The sequence below is a fragment of the Saccoglossus kowalevskii genome, chromosome 22 (genome assembly GCF_978046115.1).
Source record: "Saccoglossus kowalevskii chromosome 22, keSacKowa6.1, whole genome shotgun sequence".
Classification (NCBI taxonomy): Eukaryota; Metazoa; Hemichordata; class Enteropneusta; family Harrimaniidae; genus Saccoglossus; species Saccoglossus kowalevskii.
This window is the reverse complement of record NC_140662.1, coordinates 1,043,027-1,069,395: the sequence shown is the minus strand read 5'-3', so window position 1 is coordinate 1,069,395 and position 26,369 is coordinate 1,043,027. Positions and strand designations below refer to the sequence as shown.

The window sequence follows — 26,369 nt, the reverse complement described above, 5'->3', positions numbered from 1 at the left end:
AGTTGCCAAAATAATGGGTCTAAAGAAGGATTGCAAGTTGCCAAAATAACTGCTCTAAAGAGGATTTGTAAGTTGCCCAAATAACGGGTCTAAAGAAAGATTGTAAGTTGCTCAAATAACGGGTCTAAAGAGGGATTGTAAGTTGCCCAAATAACGGGTCTAAAGAGGGAATTCAGGTTGCCCAAATAACGGGTATGAGGAGGGATTGCAAGTTGCCCAAATAACGGGTATAAAGGGGATTGCAAAATGCCCAAATAACGGGTCTGCCCAAATAAAGAGGGTTTGTAAGTTGCCAAAATAATGGGTCTAAAGAGGGATTGCAAGTTGCCCAAATAATGGGTGTAAAGAGGGATTGTTCGGAATACAAACTAAATTATTCACTGGTTTCAATTTATTTATTGATGGTGATAATTGAAATCCATGTGTAAACTTACAATATAACTCGCATCTTTACTGTAAATGTTGGGAATTTAACAATAATTAGTAAACTGAACAAGGCTTTATACCGATACTCAATAATTTATTTACAACTTTTAACAAAGGGAATACTGCAATGTATTTACAAAGGCAGTATGTGTAGTGGAGCTTGATGTCAATCTGACTGCCACAGTGTATATTTTGTGGTATTCTTGTAATAACATTATTATTACACATCTATTCATACTTGTAGTAATAGCAGTTAGAAATTTGTGTTCAGTGACAACATTTGTGTTAAGTGACAACATTTGTGTTCAGTGACAACATTTGTGTTCAGTGACATTTGTGTTTAGTGACATTTGTGTTTAGTGACAACATTTGTGTTTAGTGACAACATTTGTGTTTAGTGACATTTGTGTTTAGTGACATTTGTGTTCAGTGACAACATTCGTGTTCAGTGAGAACATTTGTGTTTAGTGACAACATTCGTGTTCAGTGACAACATTCGTGTTCAGTGACAACATTCGTGTTCAGTGACAACATTCGTGTTCAGTGACAACATTCGTGTTCAGTGACAACATTCGTGTTCAGTGACAACATTTGTGTTCAGTGACAACATTTGTGTTCAGTGACAACATTTGTGTTCAGTGACAACATTTGTGTTCAGTGACAACATTTGTGTTCAGTGACAACATTTAGTGACATTTGTGTTCAGTGACAACATTTAGTGACATTTGTGTTCAGTGACAACATTTGTGTTCAGTGACAACATTTGTGTTCAGTGACAACATTCTATTTTTAACACATGCTTGTATGCGCTCCTAATGTAAACACAAGTGTTCAAATTAGAGGTCAATAACCTTTAATGGAATAAATTAGAATATTCAATGAATGCAGATACGCTCTATTGTATTGCTAGGTGTATTATAATAATTACATGCAATAAAGTGCAACACAATTAATGTTTACTGATGAGATGTTGATGTAGGAACACAATGAAAAATACAGTATTTCACCCCAACATGTGGCATGTACTAAATCATAATAGAAAGCCGATATTGCACAATGATTGTAATAATAGTGGGCTCATTATTCATGTATGTACTTTACTTATTCCATTCTAATAATCAACCAACCCTATGTTTATATTGATTTTATGATAACAGGAATATCTTGGTATGTCATAATATAACACTGCATGAACCAATTAAGTTAAGATACATACAGATAATTACACAAGTAATTGCACTGTGAGTATGGTTTTGTCTGACCTTTAGCATGACTATTATATTTGAAACAGCATGGCTATTTCGTACTATTGTCAGTGGAATAATATAATTTGCACAAATGGCTCTATTAGGTGTTTTGTCAAGCTTATCACACGATAGCCAACATACTCTTTTAAATGTCTTCATCAACTAAATCTCTCATAGACTGGAGGTATATATACATTGGAAATCTTCATCATGAAGCAAGGATGATAGGATGGAGCAAATTACCCAGTCTGATATTTGTTTAATGTGTGAAATATGAAATAGAACTTGTAGGCACAATAAAGACATGTACAAATAGAAAGTTGTAAATCATGTTCGGATGGTTTCGTCTCTTCATTGTGTATCTTAAGATGACACTATTTATAAACACAAATTGCTGCAAATATTGAAAATATATTAAATCCATTTTTTGCAAATTTGAGATTTGATAGTCTTCTCAAAATAGGTCAGCGATCAATAAACATGTAAATATGATGTTTGCACTGGTCACATGACCAGTAATTTACATTGTCTTCATCTTAGCCATTAACTCCTCTAAACTTTCCCCAGTTTCATCAACTTCATCTTCAGTTTCCTGCATCAAAACAAAAATTTGTTTGCATTAATTATATATCCTGCTTATAAATTGACAATTCAATTGCTGATTTCTGAATTACCAACAGACAATTCAATTGTTGATTTCTGAATTACCAACAGACAATTCAATTGTTGATTTCTGAATTACAAACAGACAATTCAATTGCTGATTTCTGAATTACCAATAGACAATTCAATTGCTGATTTCTGAATTACCAACAGACAATTCAATTGTTGATTTCTGAATTACCAACAGACAATTCAATTGCTGATTTCTGAATTACTAACAGACAATTCAATTGCTGATTTCTGAATTACCAATAGACAATTCAATTGCTGATTTCTGAATTACCAACAGACAATTCAATTGCTGATTTCTGAATTACCAACAGACAATTCAATTGCTGATTTCTGAATTACCAACAGACAATTCAATTGCTGATTTCTGAATTACCAACAGACAATTCAATTGCTGATTTCTGAATTACAAACAGACAATTCAATTGCTGATTTCTGAATTACAAACAGACAATTCAATTGCTGATTTCTGAATTACCAACAGACAATTCAATTGCTGATTTCTGAATTACCTACAGACAATTCAATTGCTGATTTCTGAATTACAAACAGACAATTCAATTGCTGATTTCTGAATTACCAACAGACAATTCAATTGCTGATTTCTGAATTACCTACAGACAATTCAATTGCTGATTTCTGAATTACAAACAGACAATTCAATTGCTGATTTCTGAATTACCAACAGACAATTCAATTGCTGATTTCTGAATAACCAACAGACAATTCAATTGCTGATTTCTGAATTACCTACAGACAATTCAATTGCTGATTTCTGAATTACCAATAGACAATTCAATTGTTGATTTCTGACTTACAGACAATTCAATTGCTGATTTCTGAATTACCAACAGACAATTCAATTGCTGATTTCTGAATTACCAATAGACAATTCAATTGCTGATTTCTGAATTACCAACAGACAATTCAATTGCTGATTTCTGAATTACCAATAGACAATTCAATTGCTGATTTCTGAATTACAAACAGACAATTCAATTGTTGATTTCTGAATTACCAACAGGCAATTCAATTGCTGATTTCTGAATTACCAACAGACAATTCAATTGCTGATTTCTGAATTACCAATAGACAATTCAATTGTTGATTTCTGAATTACCAACAGACAATTCAATTGCTGATTTCTGAATTACCAATAGACAATTCAATTGCTGATTTCTGAATTACAAACAGACAATTCAATTGTTGATTTCTGAATTACAAACAGACAATTCAATTGTTGATTTCTGAATTACCAATAGACAATTCAATTGCTGATTTCTGAATTACCAACAGACAATTCAATTGCTGATTTCTGAATTACCAACAGACAATTCAATTGCTGATTTCTGAATTACCAACAGACAATTCAATTGCTGATTTCTGAATTACCAACAGACACTTCAATTGCTGATTTCTGAATTACCTACAGACAATTCAATTGCTGATTTCTGAATTACCAACAGACAATTCAATTGCTGATTTCTGAATTACCAACAGACAATTCAATTGCTGATTTCTGAATTACCAACAGACAATTCAATTGCTGATTTCTGAATTACCTACAGACAATTCAATTGCTGATTTCTGAATTACCAATAGACAATTCAATTGCTGATTTCTGAATTACCAACAGACAATTCAATTGCTGATTTCTGAATTACCTACAGACAATTCAATTGCTGATTTCTGAATTACCAACAGACAATTCAATTGCTGATTTCTGAATTACCAACAGACAATTCAATTGCTGATTTCTGAATTACCAACAGACAATTCAATTGCTGATTTCTGAATTACCTACAGACAATTCAATTGCTGATTTCTGAATTACCAACAGACAATTCAATTGCTGATTTCTGAATTACCAATAGACAATTCAATTGCTGATTTCTGAATTACCAATAGACAATTCAATTGCTGATTTCTGAATTACTAACAGACAATTCAATTGCTGATTTCTGAATTACCAACAGACAATGGTTTTAACATTATTGCATATTAAACTATTTCAAAAAATGTGCATTACCAACAATATCAGAGTAAAACATTCACTTGAAGTTGAGTAGTGGTCAAAACATTTATTTTCAAAAAGACTATTCACACATGCTAAGATAAATAAAATATATATTCATACAATTGGTTACAATCTACCATAATAAGTATACTACAATAAGCTAGCTTAAAGATTATTCACAAGCTTAGAATTATTTGTATTCTTCATGTTGCAACAATACCACTGTCAATTGTTGGTCTTTGGTGTTAATATGCTTGTATAGCTGACATGGCAACCTGATAACTCAAAACTATTGTATTGGTGAGTTTTGTACAGACATACCTTTTTGCTTGTCTCTGGTGCATCATAAGCATACACTAGACCCTGTGGTAAATGGCTTTCTTTAATATCAGTATCTTCTATGGTTTCATCCACCAATTCTATACCTAGAAGATATCAGTGTACATGCAATATGTGAGTGACCTCTAATTAGTAGCATCCATGAGAGGTGACCATTTTAAACCCAACTGACCACTGTTTCACAAATTGTAAAAGTGTACTATAATCAAACAGAGAGAGAGAGACACTATAATAATAATATATAATTACATATTTCTATTTTTAATACTTACCAAATTCATTTGTTTCATGTACAATTTCTTCTTCTTTCTCTAATTTAACTTCTATAGGTTGAGCAGCAACTTTTTCCTGGTATTTAAAGTAGTATATAATAATATATTAAATTTATGTACATAAAAGCAGTGTGTATAAACACATACTGACAGTTGCTGTCATCACCTGCTATAAGTTTACACTGTGTATTTTATATAAAATACATAAAGCAAGTGACAGCCCAAATGTACATCAGAGTCAACAATGAGGGGATGACATTTTCCCCTCATATATCTTTTCCTTCATCTATGATCATAACGGCAGAGTAATTAAATAGTTGCTCTAGAAATAATTTGAAATAGACACCAGTGAAACATAGAAGGTGATAATCAATGTATGTATTGTCACAGCGGAGTTACCTTGTGTTCTGTCTGTCGTTTCATACAAAAACTGTCATCACAGTGTGGATTGGGTTTCATCAACATTGTTGGGAAGAAATCTGTCAATGCACTGTAACCTAGGTAACAACTCACACATCCAAAGCCTAATAAATATCTAAATAACAAACAAATGTGTTTTATTAGATATGTTGAAAAAGCTGTACACACCAAATAAGAGTTATAAACTAATGACCACAAACATTTACCTCAGTGATTACCCATCAATTACATATTTGTATTGCCAAGTAGTATTTAAATATCTCAGAATACCGGGGAAACTAGTATGACTAAAACAAGCCATGCATGGCACAGTCCCCGTTAGTTATCAAATTGAAGATATATAATTTGTTTATAGTAATATAGCTGGAATATAACCATGTCAGGAATATGATTTTTTAACGTTAAAATGATTGACATTTGTATCTGATCGTCAAACAAGTACTTGTCCATATTGAGAGATATTGCTCTGGAACAGCATTCAAAATCAGCCATTTTGAATACATGTATATATATAACATGATGTATAACGAATATATAAAATTTGAATATAATCAGTCAAAGCATTTAAGAGATATGGCTCTAGAAGCCCAATCATTAAAATAAAATGACCACCAGTCAGCCATTTTGAATCCAATCTGAAAAATAAAATGGCGTGCATCAGGAACCCGTAATGTTTAATGTATGTACCAAGTTAGAACGAAATCCATCCATAAATACTAGAAATGCTTGATATCTGATGATTTTGTAGCACAAAAACGACCACCATTCGGCTATTTTGAATAGGATCGTTAAACCAATATATCTGTTTATCTATGACATGATGTATAATGAATATTTAAAATTTGAACATAATCAGTGAAAGCAAGTCAGAGATATGGTATGAGAACCACATTCATTAAAACAAAATGGCCGCCAGTCGGCCATTTTGAATCTTAACTGAAAAACAAAATTATTTGCATCAAGGTCCCATAATGTCTAATGTATATACCAAGTTTGAACAAAATCCATCACACATTAAACAGCCGAGAAATGCTTGATTTTTAGGATTTTTTAGCACAAAAATGGCCGCCATTCGGCCATCTTGGATCAGATCATAAAACAAAACGATGTGCATCAAGGTCCTATAATGTCCAATGTATATACAAGGTTTGAGCAAATCCATCTGTAAACAGCCGAGAAATGCTTGATTTTTAGGATTGTTTAGCACAAAAATGGCCGCCATTCGGCCATCTTGAATCAGATCGTGAAACAAATTGATGTGCATATGTATAATATCATGTATGATGTACGTGTGAAGTTTGATTGTGATTGGTCCAGGCATTTCTAAGATACAGGTCCGGCCGGGCGCACGGATGCACGGACACACGGAGGTCAAAACTGCGTCCGAACGGGGACTAATAAAGCTTTCAAGAACACAAATAGGCTTGCTGCTAAAGCGTGTGTTTCCAGAAAACAAAAAAATAATCCTGTTCTGGGCTATCATGGGATTCATGTGAAATTCATATTCAAATTTTCCATACAATGTCAATTGTACTTAAGATTGTTTTAAATTTTGGAAAAAAAATCAATTCACTAATGGCAGACTAGCTTTGAAAAGTTACAATTTATTTGACTGGTTGCTAGGGACATTATAAAGTATTTGAGACACTGGGTTGAAATACCAAGGAAGAGATATAGATTTTATAATGTTACAGAGACAGTTGTTTAAGAGCCAAAAACATTCTTTCATACTTGTACATGTATACTCGTATCCGTGGTGATGTTTTGCAAAAATGCAATCACTTTTATAGTTATTGCCAAGAACATGAGCTGGTTGCTGGGACATATCCATAGGAAAATGATCAAGAAAATGGATATTCCAAATATTCACAAAATAATCAAGTAAGTTCAGGAAATTCTGTACTAGTAATGTAACACTTACTTCAGTGTATTCTGTACTAGTAATGTAACACTTACTTCAGTGTATTCTGTACAAGTAATCCAGCGACTACACACATAGTTGTAGGTAAACTGGCTGCACAAACACCATCTCTCTTCAAAGTTTTTTCATCAATGTTCTCAGCTACGATAAGAGGTGGAGCACACTAAAAAGTCAAAATGAATATATAAGTAATCATTTCAATTCTTAAAAGCATTCTGCAGTTAATTCTTAGTCATTAAAGTTCATATGTTTTTCATCTGTATATTCTAAAGTTTGAATGAATTTCATCTATACGAGTTCTGCAATGACTAAAACTACTAAAATGGGCATCTTTGATTGAGTTGCAAAGAAAATGACAACATAGTAGCTGACATATTATGATTTTGTGTCCCATTTCAATGAAATTGTTGGATGTAGATCCTATTGCACAGTTGTATCGGGTCATAGATCAGGACACAAAATCTAAGCAAACAAAAATATGTGAAACACATTATTTTATTTGGACCAATAGAAAGGCACCATGTAGCAAACACAACTCACTGTAAAACACGCCGTCTCTCCTGGTTTTATCAATTGTATATGACCAGATACAGCATTTTCACTCACTCCAGATTCTATCCAATTCTGACCAAGTTCATTACAAGCCTGAAACAAACATATATATGATGAATCATTCAAGGGTTGCAGAATACATATACAGTGGCCCCTCGCTAAGTCGCGCCTCGGTAAGTCGCGATTCGGCTAAGTCGCGGGTACTTGGATGGCTCCCAAAATTTCTATTGTGTTTTGACAGCAGTTTTGAAGTACAAAGACTAATGTTTTGTGGCATAGTATTTTTAACTAACCGTTAAAGAGACAACTTAACACCCACTGTCCGTCAATTGCTGTGATGCAATGGGTGACGAGGGCCTTACTCAAGGTGTCAACAGGGGTGTCGAGTAGTGACCGTACGTACTTCTTGGCCGGTCCCATTTTGGTATACCTTTACAAAAACTCGCTACAATGAGTTGAATTCATAGAATTCTGATCTCTATTTCTCAATTGAGCAGCATGTCAAAGCGAAAGCTACATGTATACAGCCTGTTCGTACGCCATAAACTCACGGCGATCGACCGTGTCAAACCAAGTCAAGGGTTGCACGTGGTTGAGCCCACTATTCGTGGGTGGGTAAAAAATGAAAAGTAAATTTGTTTTCAAAGTTGACCAAGAGGCGGGACTGAACAGAAAAACAAGCGAAAGTGTCCGACAATGATGACACCGATAAAGCTGTTTACGTTTCTTTAAGAACGGTCTGCCAGAACTCCACTATCTGGTCCCATCACCCAATGCAAAGCATACAACTCAGATATGACGACTTTGAATTTAAGGCCAGTTCAGGGTGGTTCTTGCGATGGCAAAGAAGACACGCTATCGACACACGCAGTCTCAATCCAAGACGAAGCTCGATCTGGGAACATTGACGCTGTCGGAACTTTTCCCGAAAAACTGAGAGAAATTATCTATGAAGGTGGTTATTTTGACGAACATGTTTATAATTGCGATGAAACTGGTTTATTTTGGAAGCTGTTACCGTCGAAGTCGCAAGCAACAGCAAGCGGCCCACATAATATCAGACCCAAACAAAATAATCAACGCAATGTTTACAGCAAACATAATCATGATTTTATTCGAATACTGCCTGACACATGTGATGATACATCAATTAACTAAACCGAGGGTTTATATGTGCTTTTTATATGTTATTCAATGCACGACCTCCCTCTTTCACGACGTCCCTCGGTAAGTCGCGGCCCTCGATAAGTCGCGGTTTTTGCTTGGATCCCAACACCCGCGACTTAGCGAGGGGCCACTGTATTATTAAAACCACAGTACTTTGTATTATCTCCTGTTTCATAAAAACCTAAAATGTCATGTAGATTAACTTTTGTCATAAGCATATATTAGTACACTGTCACTCAAGTGAACACTGGTATCAATGGGTTCACATTCGGTCATCAATGTAGTTTTATATTTGTGTCAAAAAGTTCATAGCGAGCCGTAAGTTCACAGTGGGTAAATACAAGCCAAGCTGCCTCACGACTAATAGGTGGCAGAAGCCAACTCTGTTTTCTCTGTTAAGCATCAGTGATACCTGAATTAAAGTATACTTACAGTATTAATAGCCATTCTAGCTTCAAAATTATCAACACAACTAAGAATTAGGTCCACACAGCCATCACCTTGTAAATTTCCATTACTATAAAAACACATATGACATGAGTTAATTATGTTTAATCCATGTAGCCTACTAACACTGCTTTTTTCTAATTCATTTTGACTATCCATGAGACTTTCAGCAGGCAATGTATTAATATAGAACCTGTCATATAGAGATTAATTCCCGTAAGTACATCTCAGCTGATGAGAACACCAAGATCTGCATGATGTCACACAAGAGTGTGTGCTCATTGTATTCAATTTATTAAATATTTACAAACTTTATTATAGGTACAATACAAATATTATTTCACTCACCTTATCCTTTTCATAAAATGTTGGAAATTATCTATTTTGGTGATATCATAATTATGAACTTCAAACTCAACATCAGGGTTGATATCTCTAAAAATAGAATCCATAAAACTGTTTTAGCCATAGCCATAGCTTAGCTTACAATGTTACAAACTTAGTTCAAAGTCAGAGTGAAGTTTATGCAGCATTCAAAGTACATTTTCGGTCTCTGAATCAGGTGAAAAGTATATTTTCTGATTTTGGATTAAAAGTACATTTTCAGTCATTGATTTTGATTCAAAATAGATTTACAGTCTCTTTTTTCAACATACATTAGACATGTTGAAGTATTGTACATTTACAAGACTTATATAAAATGAAATGTAAATTGTGTTTTTATTCACAGCCAAATCTGATTATTATCTAAATTTTATTATGGTGTAAGGGTTAAAGTGTACACTGAACGATAAATTCGTCAAAGATATTATATTTCAATAAATAAATTAGTGACAATACCAACAATTTCATCAAAATTCACGCACCATGAGCTTTGTTATGGGCGATCAATGTTAGCATTTTTACCGGTGCGTCGATGCTCATTTGTCTGTCAGGAACTCCGCGTCATTTATGGGCGTCAAATCTGTGACGTCACAAGTGTGACCCAAACATAACCCTAAGGAATAATGGCGTCGCCAACTCATAGTGCTGAAAGTTCGTCAACTCCAAGTGATGCGTCGTCGCAAAGCCGTGATTGCGAGCTTGAGTTGAATTACGAGTCTTCTGACTTCGATGTCGAGGGTTCATCGGTTGACGGAGGTATACGGCCCTACCAATTTGAGCCCGAATTTAACGACGACAGTCACAGTGATTCTGCTGAAGAAAACGATGTCGGTGATGCTTTGGGCGATCGCCTGAATACTACCGAGTGGTAAGTGGTCGAATCAGCTGGTTTTGATAACATTAACTTCCGGAGTTCCGCATATTTTGAATAATTATTAACCTGTATTTCGGAGTAGTTTAAGTCCCAGAACGAAATGTTCTGATTACGTTCAATCACGGAACTCAGACATGCATAGCCCACTAAGTTTAATTTCATTTTCTGTATCTGTTGACATTATATTTGCAAGTCAGTACAATACGATCGGTGAAACAACAGCTACCATTTAAGCTTCATATTATTGCCTTAGTAGTTAATTACAATTTATGATTAAATTGTATGCATAGGAGCTTATATTTGTGATGCATGTAATCACAGTCCCTCTATCCCCAACTGTGATGTAATTATAAATTATAAAGTCGAATTTAAGCAAGACATTTACTAATTAGCCAAATTGAAATTATCTTGTATATTGGACATCCAGCATTATATTATTAGACAGATCATGACAACCACAACACATACAATTAAATTGTAAGGGGCCAGAATGTTAGCATTTGGGAGGAGGCTTAAAAAACTTATTCCCAATAAGTTGCTGTGATGTTTTTGTTTTTTTATTTGAGACTTGGGGTGGGGTGGTGCTATATCGTAGAGGTAATGCCTAATGAATATTAAGGTGAAGACCGTATTTTCAAGTGTCAGGAATAAATGATTTTGAAAATATGCAAAATAAATCAATTTTAAGATTTTGACAACTTACCTTTGATAGTTCTGATATGGTAATAATTTGTTCTCACAAATAATTATACTGTATTTAGGAGGTAAATAACAAGATAGTAAATTTCATTTTTGCTGAGATACCTGCTTCAAGTACATGTTGTTTATATAATTTAGGTGTCAGTGTAACAGATGTCATGTCATGCCCTCTGCTGAGGAATGTAGATGCTGTTATGAAATAATGCAGGTGAAAGCTGTCTGTGATGAAGTTCCAAATACAGCATGCATCACAGAACATCCTGGATTTAAGCCAGTGTGTCTGGACAAGTATGTATTGCTAACAGCTTATCATGTATATAGACAGTACCATGGAACTATTCCAGAATCCTCTGAGTAAGTATTAAAAGTCGCACATACTGGTCTGGTATGAACACAATTTTATTAGGACAAAATATATCATGGTTTTTGTTACACTGAAAATGTATTATGGTAGATGTGCATAAATGTTAATGAATGTCAGACCAATTACAATTATGTTTTGCTAGAAATTTCTGAACTTTGTGAACTGAAAATGGTTGACACATAAATATGTACAACCAGAACCTCAGTAATATTGTTGAGGGCCATACCAACTACATTACATTTGTAATTGTGTACTAACAGTATTCTCTCATGTCCAATAGAAGTATAGGCATTTTATTAGGTTGGAATAAACTGTGTGCAGTAGACAGAATTTGTACATTCAATTTATTTTCCTTGCAGGAGATACAGGTATGTTGCCTACAGGCAACTTGTCCGATGGTGCTGGGGATATTTAGGCAAAGATGTCAGAGTTCCACTCCCATCATGTGCAGTTCATCTTATCAGAGAAACATATCCTTCACAGAATGGAGTTTATCAGGGATTTAATTATGTTGATTAAAAAACCTCGACTGAAAGTCAGAAACTGCCACTTCTTTATTCGGTCTTTTGAACTCACTGCAGAGTGCAGGAGGTACTTTGTTCAACACATCACCTTTTGCCTGTGACATGGTACATTTTACCACTCTTGCAGTGACATTAGTTGTCACATTTTGTACATAATCTGTAATAAAGAATATTTTATTTTTTTAATTATTGTTATTGTTTTATTTGTTGAAAAACTGAGCTGTGGTTGTGATTTTAAGTGGCTTCAGTCATGCAAATATATAAAGCTGCTAGTGTACATGCATGTAGAACATTTTATACCGGTACTTACTGTAGGTAGGTTCTGTCTTTACTTGACGCACTGTGTAACTGCCTTTTTTAAATTTTGGATAAGTTATTTTATAGCAAGGATTTCCCTGCTTAGTAACAGCAGCATGTCGCCCACCATTTTCATTATAATGCATTGCTGCCAAGACAAGCCTATAAATAAAACAACCATGCATTATGATATACTGTATTTTACCACTAAGGACTTAATAGAATTACAAATTCTGAGTGTTAGAATACTTGTTACATACTACATCAATTGTGATTGCTAACTTTTGAAGTTAGAAGGCTCTATCACAGGGATAAGACCTGTCAGTAAATAATTAAAGTCAAAGACAGTAATGAGAACTTGTGTATTACACACGTCTCCAAACCTGTTGATTTGTAAACAATATGTTGTTCTCTGTTTGATTGTAGAATTTAATGTGATAAAACTTATATTTGTACTAATTTAATCTACTAATTTGTTAGCCAGAACTACCAGGGCCAATGTTTTTTCAAAAATGTTGAATTTCAGGTCGTCATTTCAATGTTAATATATTTTGCTGCTATTATTCAACTGTACCAGTTGGAAGGTAGTTTTTTGGGGGGTACACATTGTGAAATAATACAATGACAAGTTTCTTTTATGGTGCCAATCTTTATCAACATCACTCCAGCCTACGTTTCCAACTCACAGTATATTACAACAAAGCTCTTTTGACCGCAAAGTTACTTGTTTATTTTCAATGTTGATTAATACAAGTACGCAGTTACCTGCACATCATTCCATTGTATGAGAACCCATGCATCTTTGGGGCAAACTGATTCACCACAGAATGGTATCCTTCCAGTTCTGAAGTCTGTTGTATTGTTGACAACTTAGGTATATCTTTCTTCATTTGTCGAGAATTGAGGAGCGTTATCAATTTCTCTAAGGGTTTAGTTCCTGGAAATATATATATAATATTTAGGCATTATAATAACAGCATACATATACCATCCTAGTCAAAGTGTGTTAAAATGTGAATAAGAGAGAAATACCTGGTTTTAACCATCGCTTTCTTCTCTCTTGTCTTGTTAAATCCTCATGTTCACATCTAGGAAAGAAAGTTCCATGCCCCTCATGAATATTTTGGATGTGGTTTCCAACAGATGTCCATTTGTCCATCATCAAATCACCATTTCCATCAGGTGTTGAGGCAGCAGTCCAATAAAGATGATTGGTGACACTTTTGATCCAGTCTTGTAATATACCACACTCTTTCTCTTTAGAAAGAGCTAGCATTTTTTTCTGTAGACCTTAAGGAATAAATCCTATCATCAGTATTCTGTGTTTTCAGTCATGATTATAGTTGAACTGTTGCAAGGTAATTTGCTGGTCATGTTATAAAATTGCACTTAAATTGCTCTGAATATTGAATATTATCAATATCACTGATGCTGTATTTGACTAAAATAAATTGAAAATATCCTACAAGGATTAACAATTTCATCTAAAATAATCTGTTCTACCCTAGTACCCATCAATTTTTGATATCAATAGACCACGGATAACAGTGGATCATTTGCATACCAATAGAACAATGGAAAAATGTTTAAGCATGATAAAACAGCTGCTCTCAAAGATTGTGGGGGGAGAAAACTGCTTACCTTTAGCAACATGCCACACATCCACACAGTGTTGAGTATCTGTCATGTTCTCTCTGACCCATTTAATTATTTGAACATGACGGTCTGTGACTATTTTGTAGATATTAATACCTTGACCCTGTAAATATGCCACACTCCTTGCCAAACCTTCCTTCTCCATGTGGCAGCTACTTTTCACCTCGTTACTCTGAATATAAACAATAGATTCAATTTAATTATAAATTGTTACTAGATTGGTGTTTACATAAAACGAGGTACTTGGTAAGTAAAATGTATAAATACCTGCACAAGCTGTATGTCAATCATAGTACCATTATCAAGGTCCATGACTGAATATGAGCCAAATTTAGCACTATGGCCAGGGGTGTCACACCTCCCATCTCCACCTATGCAAAGTGACCTTCCATTTTGAAGTGCATCATCAATGTACTTTCCACGCATGTTTCCCCATACTTCCATTACTGCTGGTTGGAGGTAGTACCTTTGATGTTTCATGAAAGTATCCGTTGAAATACTTGGCATATTCATAAACTGTAGGACACGTAAAGTTTTTGATGCTAATGCCCCAGCTAACAAAATTCCACAAGAAAGTCTAAGATTTCCACTTGGAATGGAACCTATCATGGATTGGCTGTTCCATTTTGTGCTTAGTCCACAAAAAACACAATTCTGCTCCACTCTTACCATTGTGCCACATATGTGTGTGATTTCACCTAATGTAGGTGAAGAGCATCTGGTACATGTGTGGAATAGATTCATGAGTTGAGCTTCCCCAACAACAAAGAATCTATTTTTCTGCATACACCTATAATTAAGAGAAATAAACTAAACTATATTTATTGTATAACACATTTTATTTTTACCATAAACCGTGTGATGTGAAGCTACTCAATGCTCACCATGTTTACCTACTTTCATTCACAAATTTTCCCATTTATATTTTATAATTTTATTAAAACTTACCAATCATCAGCACTCGAACATGAAGCTTGTGATTCACATTCTGACTGTTCATATGTCTCATCAGAATCAGTTGTTGCATTGGACTCTAAACTTGACCAAGTTGTGTCAAGTTCATTGTCTGGGGGTGGTTCTTGTACTTGTATTGTTTGGTTTGGTTTCAGGAGATCACATTGTACTTGAACGCTTCTTCTTTCTGGAGGATGCAACATCTCTGTCTGGCAAACTGTATGCAAATAACACAGTCAAGTTCAAATACAATACCAAATGTAATTGTCCCATCTGAAAACCTGGCAGTGTGATGGAGAACCTTTTAAAAAAAAAATCTGAGGGTAAGAGAAAAAAAAAATATTCATTGTCAAGATACGAGAAAAAAATATTTTCAACATAAAATATTCTCCTAGCCTCCCCACATACAATACATACCTTTATTTGATCCAAAGGGCCTTACTTGTACACGCACACTTCTCTTATTAGGCTGCTTGTAAGATATTTGAGTACCATATGTTCTAACAGTCTTAGCCTTGGTTAAAGTCTTAAATGTGAAACAAAATTTAGGAAGTGATTATTTATTTATTTATTTATTTATTTATTTATTTATTTATTTATTTATTTATTTATAAACACACTAATATAAACACACCAAGACGCTGTTTATAGAATACATACATGTTTTTCATGCAAGTTTCTCGCAAATGTTCAGTACCTGAATAGAGCTGTCGGTAAGAGAATCAGTGTCCTGTACTTGGTGGCTTGTGTCCTCGTCATGGGTGTCCTCCGAATACTGCAGAGTTACCTGTATCAAACAATGATTACAAATAATAATGTATGAAAAAAACAGACAATTGAACGTACGTAATAGCATTACCGCCATAGCCAGTCGTTATGTGTAAACGTAAACATACTCGCGGTAAATTCAGTGCGCGGCACATAGTCGAACATGAACGAATACAAATACCTACCCTAGCATTTTCTCTTTTAAGAAAAGCAATCCTTGGCCTTTTAGGTGTTGAGACAGCCGGATACGCTGGACTTGTATCAGTCTTGTTACTAATACTCTCCGCCAGGACGCCGGTATGAATTGTTGGCACGGCATCTTTGTGCAAAGTTTTTCTTCCGGGAACTTGTCCCATCGCACGCATAAACTTGTATTTTGCCGGGTAGCACTCGTCTGTGAAATGCACTGAGCAAAGCACAGAATGCTTCGTAGGACCATGCCATTTAGCTCTCTTCACCCGAACAAACTTCGTCCAAAGTTTGCTCAAAGACGGTCTGTCGAGGGGGAATGCGTGAAGCGAAACACCGTCAAGGTTCGTGTTCCAGCACCCGAAAGCAACGCAGCGTTTACCTCGTCTGTCACAACCACTTGACATTACTAGTTTAAATACGAAGCTCAAATGAATAAAAAAAATTCCCAAACGCAACAGTTCGCGTCTTTGGTTGCAATATCACTAAAATAAAACCGTAGAACATACACGAAAATCAACAATAACACAGCTGATCACGAACGACATTTACATACGGTTTACATATCAATGGCGGCAAACTGAACAGGGCGGTCACACTTATGACGTCACATCCAAGAGGTCATGTAAACGAGGTCAAACGGGGGGAGCTTACGTGCGATTTTAACAGAATCCGCTATATTTCGTAAATGAGTCATCGGATTTTAAAACAGATTTCTGGTGTTTGATATTTAAATACAAGATAGCAGAAAATGAAATAAAATCTAGCGTTCAGTGTACACTTTAAGTTGGATGAGCACGCAATGAAGATCTGACTCAAAACTAACAAAAAAAAAACAGTTTTTAAATCATGCATTGTATATATCAAAAACAGTGATGGACTTCACATCATATCATTGCATTGCAATGAGATGTTTATCACATGTCTGCTCATACAAGCCTTTTGTTTATTTACCCTTTGATGCTTACCTAAGTGTTACTTCTGCTGCTTCTACTTTACTCATACCAGCTTGATGTGGTTGGAAAAATAATCTATTCATATTTGCAAGTTCAACTTTATCATAATCAAATAAAAGCAACTGCAAAATAAATAAATTGATTTTGAATTTATTGTCTCAAATTTTCAAGGTCTAGTAGTGTTCATTTGTTTTTGTGCCAGGCAACAGTTCCGAACATTGAATGTCACTGTTTTTTTTTGTATGTGCAAATTGCAATTTCCAGTGCTGACCAGTGGAATTGGCCTTCCCATTGAGTCTGTGGCAAACTCATCCAGGGTGGGGGTTGATCCTTTTTGATGTTAAGGTAGGATTTGAACTTGGGTCTACCAATCATGAGTGTGATGTGACAACCACTATGCTACCAGTAACCGGTAATTATAACATGGTTGATATATACAAAAATGTACTTTTCATGTATGCATCAGCTCTATGATACATTTCAAACTAGAAAGTACAGTACACTGCAGGTTATATTAAATTACAAGACAACATGTCTTCTAACAGGACTGATTTTATAGAGATCGTGATCGAGAAAGTGGTTTCTAAAAAAACAAAACAACATTGTATGTGGCGGTAGGTGACTTTTGAAGGCACAAAAAATGATGTGGTCTCCCGTTTTTCTTGTTTTTATACTTATTTTGTTTATAAAATGTATATTTTCTTTTACCAAATTGCAAATTCCTTAAAAGTATATCTTTCAAAGTAATTTTTTTAAATCATTTTCTATTGAGTCAATGCTGAGACAGAGAACAGGCATAACTACTAGTAGATGCATCAATGAAAATATCCGAGTCATTGACACATCATTTTAGCTTAGAGGGCACACTGCATCAATGACGCACCATATTGACTTAGAGGGCACACTGCATCAATGACGCACCATATTGACTTAGAGGGCACACTGCATCAATGAGGCACCATATTGACTTAGAGGGCACACTGCATCAATGACGCACCACTTAGAGGGCACACTGCATCAATGATGCACCACTTAGAGGGCACACTGCATTAATGACGCACCACTTAGAGGGCACACTGCATCAATGATGCACCATATTGACTTAGAGGGCACCCTGCATCAATGATGCACCATATTGACTTAGAGGGCACCCTGCATCAATGATGCACCACTTAGAGGGCACACTGCATCAATGACGCACCATATTGACTTAGAGGGCACACTGCATCAATGACGCACCATATTGACTTAGAGGGCACACTGCATCAATGACGCACCATATTGACTTAGAGGGCACACTGCATCAATGACGCACCATATTGACTTAGAGGGCACACTGCATCAATGACGCACCACTTAGAGGGCACACTGCATCAATGACGCACCACTTAGAGGGCACACTGCATCAATGACGCACCACTTAGAGGGCACACTGCATCAATGATGCACCATATTGACTTAGAAGGCACACTGCATCAATGACGCACCACTTAGAGGGCACACTGCACCAATGACGCACCACTTAGAGGGCACACTGCATCAATGACGCACCATATTGACTTAGAGGGCACACTGCATCAATGACACACCATATTGACTTAGAGGGCACACTGCATCAATGACACACCATATTGACTTAGAGGGCACACTGCATCAATGACGCACCATATTGACTTAGAGGGCACACTGCATCAATGACACACCATATTGACTTAGAGGGCACACTGCATCAATGACACACCATATTGACTTAGAGGGCACACTGCATCAATGATGCACCATATTGACTTAGAAGGCACACTGCATCAATGACGCACCATATTGACTTAGAGGGCACCCTGCATCAATGATGCACCACTTAGAGGGCACACTGCATCAATGACGCACCATATTGACTTAAAGGGCACACTGCATCAATGACGCACCATATTGACTTAGAGGACACACTGCATCAATGACGCACCATATTGACTTAAAAGGCACACTGCATCAATGACGCACCATATTGACTTAGAGGGCACACTGCATCAATGACGCACCACTTAGAAGGCACACTACATCAATGATGCACCACTTAGACGGCACACTGCATCAATGACGCACCATATTGACTTAGAAGGCACACTGCATCAATGACGCACCATATTGACTTAGAGGGCACACTGCATCAATGACGCACCATATTGACTTAGAGGGCACACTGCATCAATGATGCACCATATTGACTTAGAAGGCACACTGCATCAATGACACACCATATTGACTTAGAACGCACACTGCTTAAAGAAATGTGGTAGAATGATCATTATCATGAAGACAACACCCAAGTTCACCAGAAAATCACTATACAACATAACACATTGATTTGAATTCAAAATTTAACACTACTACATTGGAGATACTTGCAAATCGTTAACTACCATATCTGCAACCATACCCTTATTTGGACTGTACCCTTTAATCATTTATACCAACCTTGCCAATGCCACATCTTGTTAACATCTCTGCAGCTACGCTACCTACACCACCGATACCAACCACAGCTACTGTCAAATCTCTGATATGCTGTAAAATAATAATTGATGTCAATATCTTATTATCACATCAGTGGTAAATGTGATATTAGAATATTCTGCAGTAATGGCTCACATCAACAAAATATCCATTCAAGATCAAAAATTATCATCAACACACAGCCAGCAACTTTGCCATGGTTGGTAAAATTGCAGTAATTGAGATCATTATCAAATAATTTACTGAATCATGATATGTCTTTGCGCAAGAAGACGTCTCTCTCTATAGCAACTTTCTCAGGTGATCACTATAACTACACCTGTGTATATGTGATAGCAACCACCTTCAAGTAGGGTTAGCCATGTTCACAGAAAGTGAGATTGTGATTTATGATTAGCCACACTGTTTCTACCTAAATAACAAATGAGGAAGGCATTTCCATGTGTATACAACTAGATTATAACAATTTCAGATTTTATTATCTTTATATAAATATTGCACAATTCTAGTTGTGTGAATGTAGTGTGGAACTTACCTCATAGTTATCTACAATTCCCATTCTTTTTAATGCCATTAGTCGACTATAAATATAAACAGAGTGCATAGTTTCAGCAATTTGCCCAATACATTTATATCAAAATTATATTGATCAACTGCAATTAGTTTTAGCAACAATTTTTTACAAGAGGGTACTTCTTAATAATTTTTTAATGTCTTTACTGTAAAAGGATTAATTATTCACTGGGTTTTAATTTTGCTTATTTCGCTGACTGGAAAATACGCTAAATTAAAACCCAGTGAAAATGGAAAATTTAGCATAGAACACATTATCTAAATGATAAAACCGTGATTTTAAAACCCACTGAATATGCCTGAAATGGTAAATCAGGGAAATTTAAACCCAGTGAAAATTAGTCATTTTACAGTATTTGTTTTCAGTCTTAATAGTGAAACCTCCAGTCCATTCAAAGTTACTTTGAATTGAAGAACCTCCATACTGGTATCACTGTTTTTCTAATTCTGTTCAATTGTAGAAGTAATTGCCTCCAGAAAGAAATTTACTTCCATGACAAAATTCTTGTTAATTTCTGATTGGTTTACAAACAAATCAAGCCATTCGTCAGATTTCATATTCGTTGACCACTTTTTTAGAACTAAGCATATTTAGAATTTGAATTTTATGAAACGAGTTCATTTAAAAAAATCTTGAGGATAGATATTTCTTTAAATTGTTGGTCTTCCTGTTACTCCTAAAATGATTTCTGTACAACCCTATTCATACAAGTGCAATCACAGTAACAGTTAGTAGTCCATTAAATATTTCACAATCAAGACTTTTATAATATTCCATAATATTTATATGTCAATTTTCTTCAGTTTCCGAAATAAATAATATTATTACATATGTACTGCAGTTTATTTTGATTCGTCCCTGAAATCAAAATCAGTATTTCCACAACCCATATGCAAATGAGGTCTGAGAGCAAACAAAGTAGTCCCTTCAGGAGTACAGTTTTTTGGAATAAACAATATTTAGAAGTACGATATTTTCCCCTTGGGTTACATGAATATACTTGCCGAGTGAAATGAAATTTGAACAACAGTAATGGTACTTTTCGACAGTCACTTATTTTGGCCCAAACTAATTTGCATATCACCCATGCAATAATGTTTTCGGTATTTTCACGGTCGATATGCAAATGAACATGGTATTTTCATTGGCTACCAAACTATTTTTATTTTGTAAACACATTTTCGTCTGCTATTTTTATCCAGTTCAAATCGTCCAACAACATTTTTGGCATGTCAGGTGTACATCACATGGAATACTACGATTGGGAGAACTTAATGTATATTGACCACCTGGAAACCGAGTTTTATAAACCTTGAAGGGCTCTCAGAAGATCCACCAGCAGTAAAATCAGCGATTACTATGCAGCCACAACCATCAGCATCGAGATACCAGGCTTCTGCTGGTGACGTTGCGGCGTTACTCAGTTCCAAATAAAAATTACCAACGCCAACAGAGCAACATTTTAACCGGTAATCAAGACTCAGTCAATCCACGACCAACAAGCAACATCACACCTGAAGTTGTAGCGTGCAGCTAAGCGACAACCGCTGTCGACAAAAGTCATCCCGTCTGTGGAGTACCGCAGTTGCACGGCATGTTTGCCAATGCACAGTTCTGTGGCGGAACTTTTAACTTCAACATAAACTGTGTATCATAGTCGTCCAGTTCAAGTTCTGGTTCTGCCGTGGTCCCAACTAAACGTCAACGAGTTATTTATTCGGACAGTGACTCAGATTAGACGTCTGATTATTTTAATTTCAAACAAACAGTGACTCGCGTTCTCCAGGCGCGTTCTACACTGACACGTGCTGCTAGGGCGTAACACTTATATTGGAACATATTAATGGGCAATATGGTTCCCCGACCTAAATTCCATCCCGGTTTGCACGTTCTTTCTTTAATACGAAATAATCAAGTATGGAACATATGTAATAATAACAGAACCCCACACCCTCCCCGTGGCTTTCGTTGCGTATGGAAGTTATTTTCACTCGTGTTGTCAAATTGTCAGAGTTTGAATACATGGTTTCATCAACCATACTTTACAATTTTCATTTATAATTTTAAACAAATTCAGCAATCATTTTTAGAAGATATGACCCGGTCTCATACATCAGTAAAATCAGCATTAGAAGTTAATATTTGCTGAAGTCAAGTAAACAGGTTCTATTCAGGTGTTAAAACCCTCACAAATAATATGATTATATTTACACACATCTCACATTAAATCATCTTCTAAAATCAAGACAGACAAGACAGAAAAACAAGTACCATATATGTTTTTGATATAATAATACGGTTTTATTGCATCTTTAGAAACAACATTTTTATCAGTGTACAGCAATAAAGTGTGATATAAAATATGAAAACTTTAAATGAAAAACGGTCCTACCGGTAATAGAAAAATGTGAAGTATTCTCCAATCTGTGTGACTAAGTTGTCTTCAGTTGTACTTATTACTAAGGTAAATTAATTAATCTCTGTTCTTTTGTTTTTTTTACTCTTTGTCATTTTTTTCTGTATTTTGTAAATACCATAAAGAAATGTTGTTCATTTTCAATCTTTATTTGTGCACAATATTCACATGTTCTCATTTCTAGAAATGTTTTGGATATGTCACCCTTTCTTTATTTTTAACTTATTCTAAAACGTGTCATTGTGTTTCTTTCTTTCTTTTAAATTGAGTATAGATAAATAACGCTTAAAAGTGTACAACTCTTTGAATTTGGCAAATGTTTGCTATTTTCTTTTTTCATGTTTAATCTCCAGAATTCAACGTATTTCTTTTTAATATTGTGGGAGATGGATTTCAATTCTCTATCCAATTTTAAATCTGTGTCCAGTGACAAATGTGTATCATTTTCTCCTATAATTTTTTCAACTGCCTTGACCCATGATAAATTGAAATCATCTTGTTCATAAAATGCCTGTTTTGTATTTTCTGGAATGTTTTTTAGTCAAAACCAATATTTTACAAAAGCTTCTTTAATATCCACCTATAATGGGTAATTGCTGAGTTCTGATCTGCAAGCTGGATTTGGAGAAACATTTATTTACCCCTAATAATTTTTTACAGAATTTGAATGTTCAACTGGTGTTTCATCCTATTTCATGTTGTCAATATTATCAACATATATATAATAATAACAATGATGATTATGTTTTATTACACCCTAATGAAATTACAAATTCATTTTTGGCTGAAAGTAAAAAAGGAAAAGTAGCAAGTAAAAAACAGAACATTAAAATAACATAAGATCAGGTAGTAAGTTTTCCTTAGTAAATTCAGAGTACATAATATCCCTTTCATCAGTGTAGTAGCTACAGTCTGTAATGAAATGAACTACATCTTCAATACATGTCTGCCTACTTCTGTTTGACATGTTTTGACATAATTGTTTCAATTCTATAATTTGCATTATTTTGAGTCGTTATAATAAGGCATCAGGACATATTCGTTCAGTCCCATGGACGTTCATGTATTGACATCAGTAGCCACCCACACAAAAGCTCGCTGAGCCCTGTGGTAAAATGCTGTCCCCGTGTGTATGGGTGTGTAAATATTATTTTGCGTTTCTCCGTATAGATAACTGTCAATGTACTACCATATGGTTACCGTTGTGGATGTACTAAACGATTCATGACGTTCCTTTTAGCTGTACTCAAGATATAATAATGTATATATGGTGATTGTTAAATGTAAAGACATCAATTTATTAAAAATTGTACTAGATTGTTAATTTTCCTACCTATAAGGGTTGCTATCAACCACTTCCGCACTCATCTTGGCTATCTTCACGCGATGGGCGCCAGCGGACTTATTCGACTTCTCCTCTGCTAACTCCTTTTCTAACTCTTCGATCCTTGCTTTGAGCTCTTCGACTGTTGACATGGTTACTAAGACAATATTTTAAATTAAGTATTCCAAGTTGATGGGCGAATAAAATATCAAATTATTGACGAACGTTCAACGTAAACGTGGAATAATGCAGACGTATGTTCGTTTGTTTGTTGTTTCATTAGTAGTGTTAAAATTAATGAACACTGGAGGGCGCTAACAACAAAGATTGATAGATCAGATATTTCTACCATTAGTTCTAAATTGAACATTATATAAACATAAAGTACAGAATTCATGGCGAGAAATATAATAAATGGATCAATATCAACATTTTTATTTGGTGTTTGGAAAATTTGGGTTTGTCAAAATTAATGGTTAATTGGTCAATGGTGTTAAGGGCTTTTCTAAAATTACTAAATATACCCTCCTTGCCAGTTTAAATGAAATATTTATTTCCATGGGTGAAAAATATCTGAAGCAGAATCCATACCCCGTCTAAAAGATAAATATATATGTATCCAGTTAGCATAGCAGTTAAATGCGAGTCAGTTGACAAGTAAACAATAGGCATACACAGGAACTTGATACTCAACTAGTTTGTCTGTAAGGGGACCCATAGAGTGGTCCAATGTAACCAAAGTTGTTAACGAGCGTATAACACCAAGTTTTGGCAGAGTAGATTTATAGACATGCAGAAACACAGACAAATACAGACTGAAAATCGGAGAAGTGAATTTCAAATGTACAGCACTCAAGCCATCGAGAACAGGTTAATAACGTCGAAGTGAAATCTTGTTTGCCGTAATCAAATCATGATGAAGTTTGTGTTGACAGCTATTAGCTTTGTAATTAAGATTGATGCATACATGGGTTATTCGACGACGGACAATATATTCATATTGCAATTTATAGTCATAAATATACTCTGCCAAAATGTAATATTTTGCTATACCAGCGTAAGAAATCACAGCTAAACTAAACCTTTGTTTACACAGTTTGGCGGTAATGCCTTCAGGTATAGTCTGCACCGGAGTATCATTTACTGTTGTAGTTGGTACTGGTATGACATGTTTAGGTATAGTCTGCACTGGAGTATCATTTACTGTTGTAGTTGGTACTGGTATGACATGTTTAGGTATAGTCTGCACTGGAGTATCATTTACTGTTGTAGTTGGTACTGGTATGACATGTTCAGATATAGTCAGTACTGATATAATGCATACTGATGAAGTCTATACCGCGGTAGCACATGACTAGTATGTATTTTCTGTATTGGTGTTACCTTGTTCATTCATCGCTACAATTATAATAATAACTTTATTGACATTATTCATTTTGAGTAGAACATAGTCAAATCTACAACTAAATTACAATTCATAAACAGTTTAACAAAAGGGCTTGGAAAAAACATGGAATTGAGAATTCCTGATCACATTACCAAATTTTGCTGACTTACAAGGGTTTCTGCTCGATTTGTTTTTGTGCTTGTTCTTAACCAAAATTTCATTAACATTTTTTTAATAAATATTGACAGTGGGTATCTACCTAATTCTCCTCTTACTGCTAGATTTGTGGAGGATTGGTTTACCTGTAATAATATCTTGCATAATTTTAGATTTCATTTTTCCACTGGTGTTTTGTCAGTGTATTTTTCAATTCTCCAAATTTTACACCCATAGTATAGTATATTTTATTTGACTCAAATTAATGAATTGGAAATACATTAACCATGGTCAATAATCATACACAAAAAAACAAAAAAACAAAACACAATAACAAGAAATACAGATATAAAAAATAAAATAAAATGTTAAAACAGATAACACACAACTGTTAGGTATTACATTGTAAAATTATGTTAATAAACTTTCCTAGACTATTGGCAATGAAACTGTCTTTTATTCCCATAATATGCACAAACATATCTTCTTTCGGTAATTTTAAAATATTATCATTGTATAATGATAGAGTATTCCAAAAGTAGCTACGTGCCTTTACAATTTCATCCAGTTTGCAGTCATGCATTTCATCACCAACAGACTGATCAGAACACAGTGTGCAAAATCTTTGCTCTGAGGGTATTTTTTGGTATCTTAATTTTTCAATACCGGTAAATTTATGTGCTGAAATTCTAAATTTGGTTACATATGTTAGTATTGGTCTTATGACATGGTCAAAAATATTGATCCATGTGTTCACATTAATGTTAGTAGATGTGTTAATAGTTTTTTCTAATATAGAAGAATGTTTTAACAATTTTTTGTACAAATTTACCTTTGCTATATCAAACTTCCC

General features: G+C 34.9%; 3 protein-coding genes across 3 annotated transcripts; 1 reads left to right on the top strand and 2 right to left on the bottom strand.

Annotated features, from left to right (window-relative positions):
- Window positions 1-373: 373 nt before the first annotated feature.
- Window positions 374-24,241, bottom strand: LOC100372909 (ubiquitin-like modifier-activating enzyme 5). Its single transcript, XM_002733158.4, has 12 exons — window positions 23,983-24,241; window positions 20,195-20,240; window positions 19,621-19,710; window positions 17,158-17,267; window positions 9,829-9,915; window positions 9,466-9,550; window positions 7,855-7,959; window positions 7,350-7,477; window positions 5,373-5,508; window positions 4,974-5,049; window positions 4,684-4,787; window positions 374-2,265 (listed from the first exon to the last, which is right to left on the bottom strand). The coding sequence occupies exons 1-12, from the start codon at window positions 24,123-24,125 to the stop codon at window positions 2,194-2,196; spliced, it is 1,182 nt and encodes a 393-aa protein (XP_002733204.1). The 5' UTR covers window positions 24,126-24,241; the 3' UTR covers window positions 374-2,193.
- Window positions 10,405-12,511, top strand: LOC146728610 (uncharacterized). The gene is made up of 3 exons (XM_085495513.1): window positions 10,405-10,732; window positions 11,576-11,791; window positions 12,161-12,511. Exons 1-3 carry the CDS (start codon window positions 10,488-10,490, stop codon window positions 12,318-12,320), a joined length of 621 nt encoding a protein of 206 aa, XP_085351639.1. The 5' UTR covers window positions 10,405-10,487; the 3' UTR covers window positions 12,321-12,511.
- LOC146728609 (uncharacterized) lies at window positions 11,819-16,924 on the bottom strand. Its single transcript, XM_085495512.1, has 10 exons — window positions 16,186-16,924; window positions 15,930-16,019; window positions 15,650-15,758; window positions 15,227-15,449; window positions 14,546-15,068; window positions 14,264-14,450; window positions 13,655-13,912; window positions 13,388-13,559; window positions 12,636-12,784; window positions 11,819-12,482 (listed from the first exon to the last, which is right to left on the bottom strand). Exons 1-10 carry the CDS (start codon window positions 16,594-16,596, stop codon window positions 12,304-12,306), a joined length of 2,301 nt encoding a protein of 766 aa, XP_085351638.1. The 5' UTR covers window positions 16,597-16,924; the 3' UTR covers window positions 11,819-12,303.
- Window positions 24,242-26,369: the final 2,128 nt, after the last annotated feature.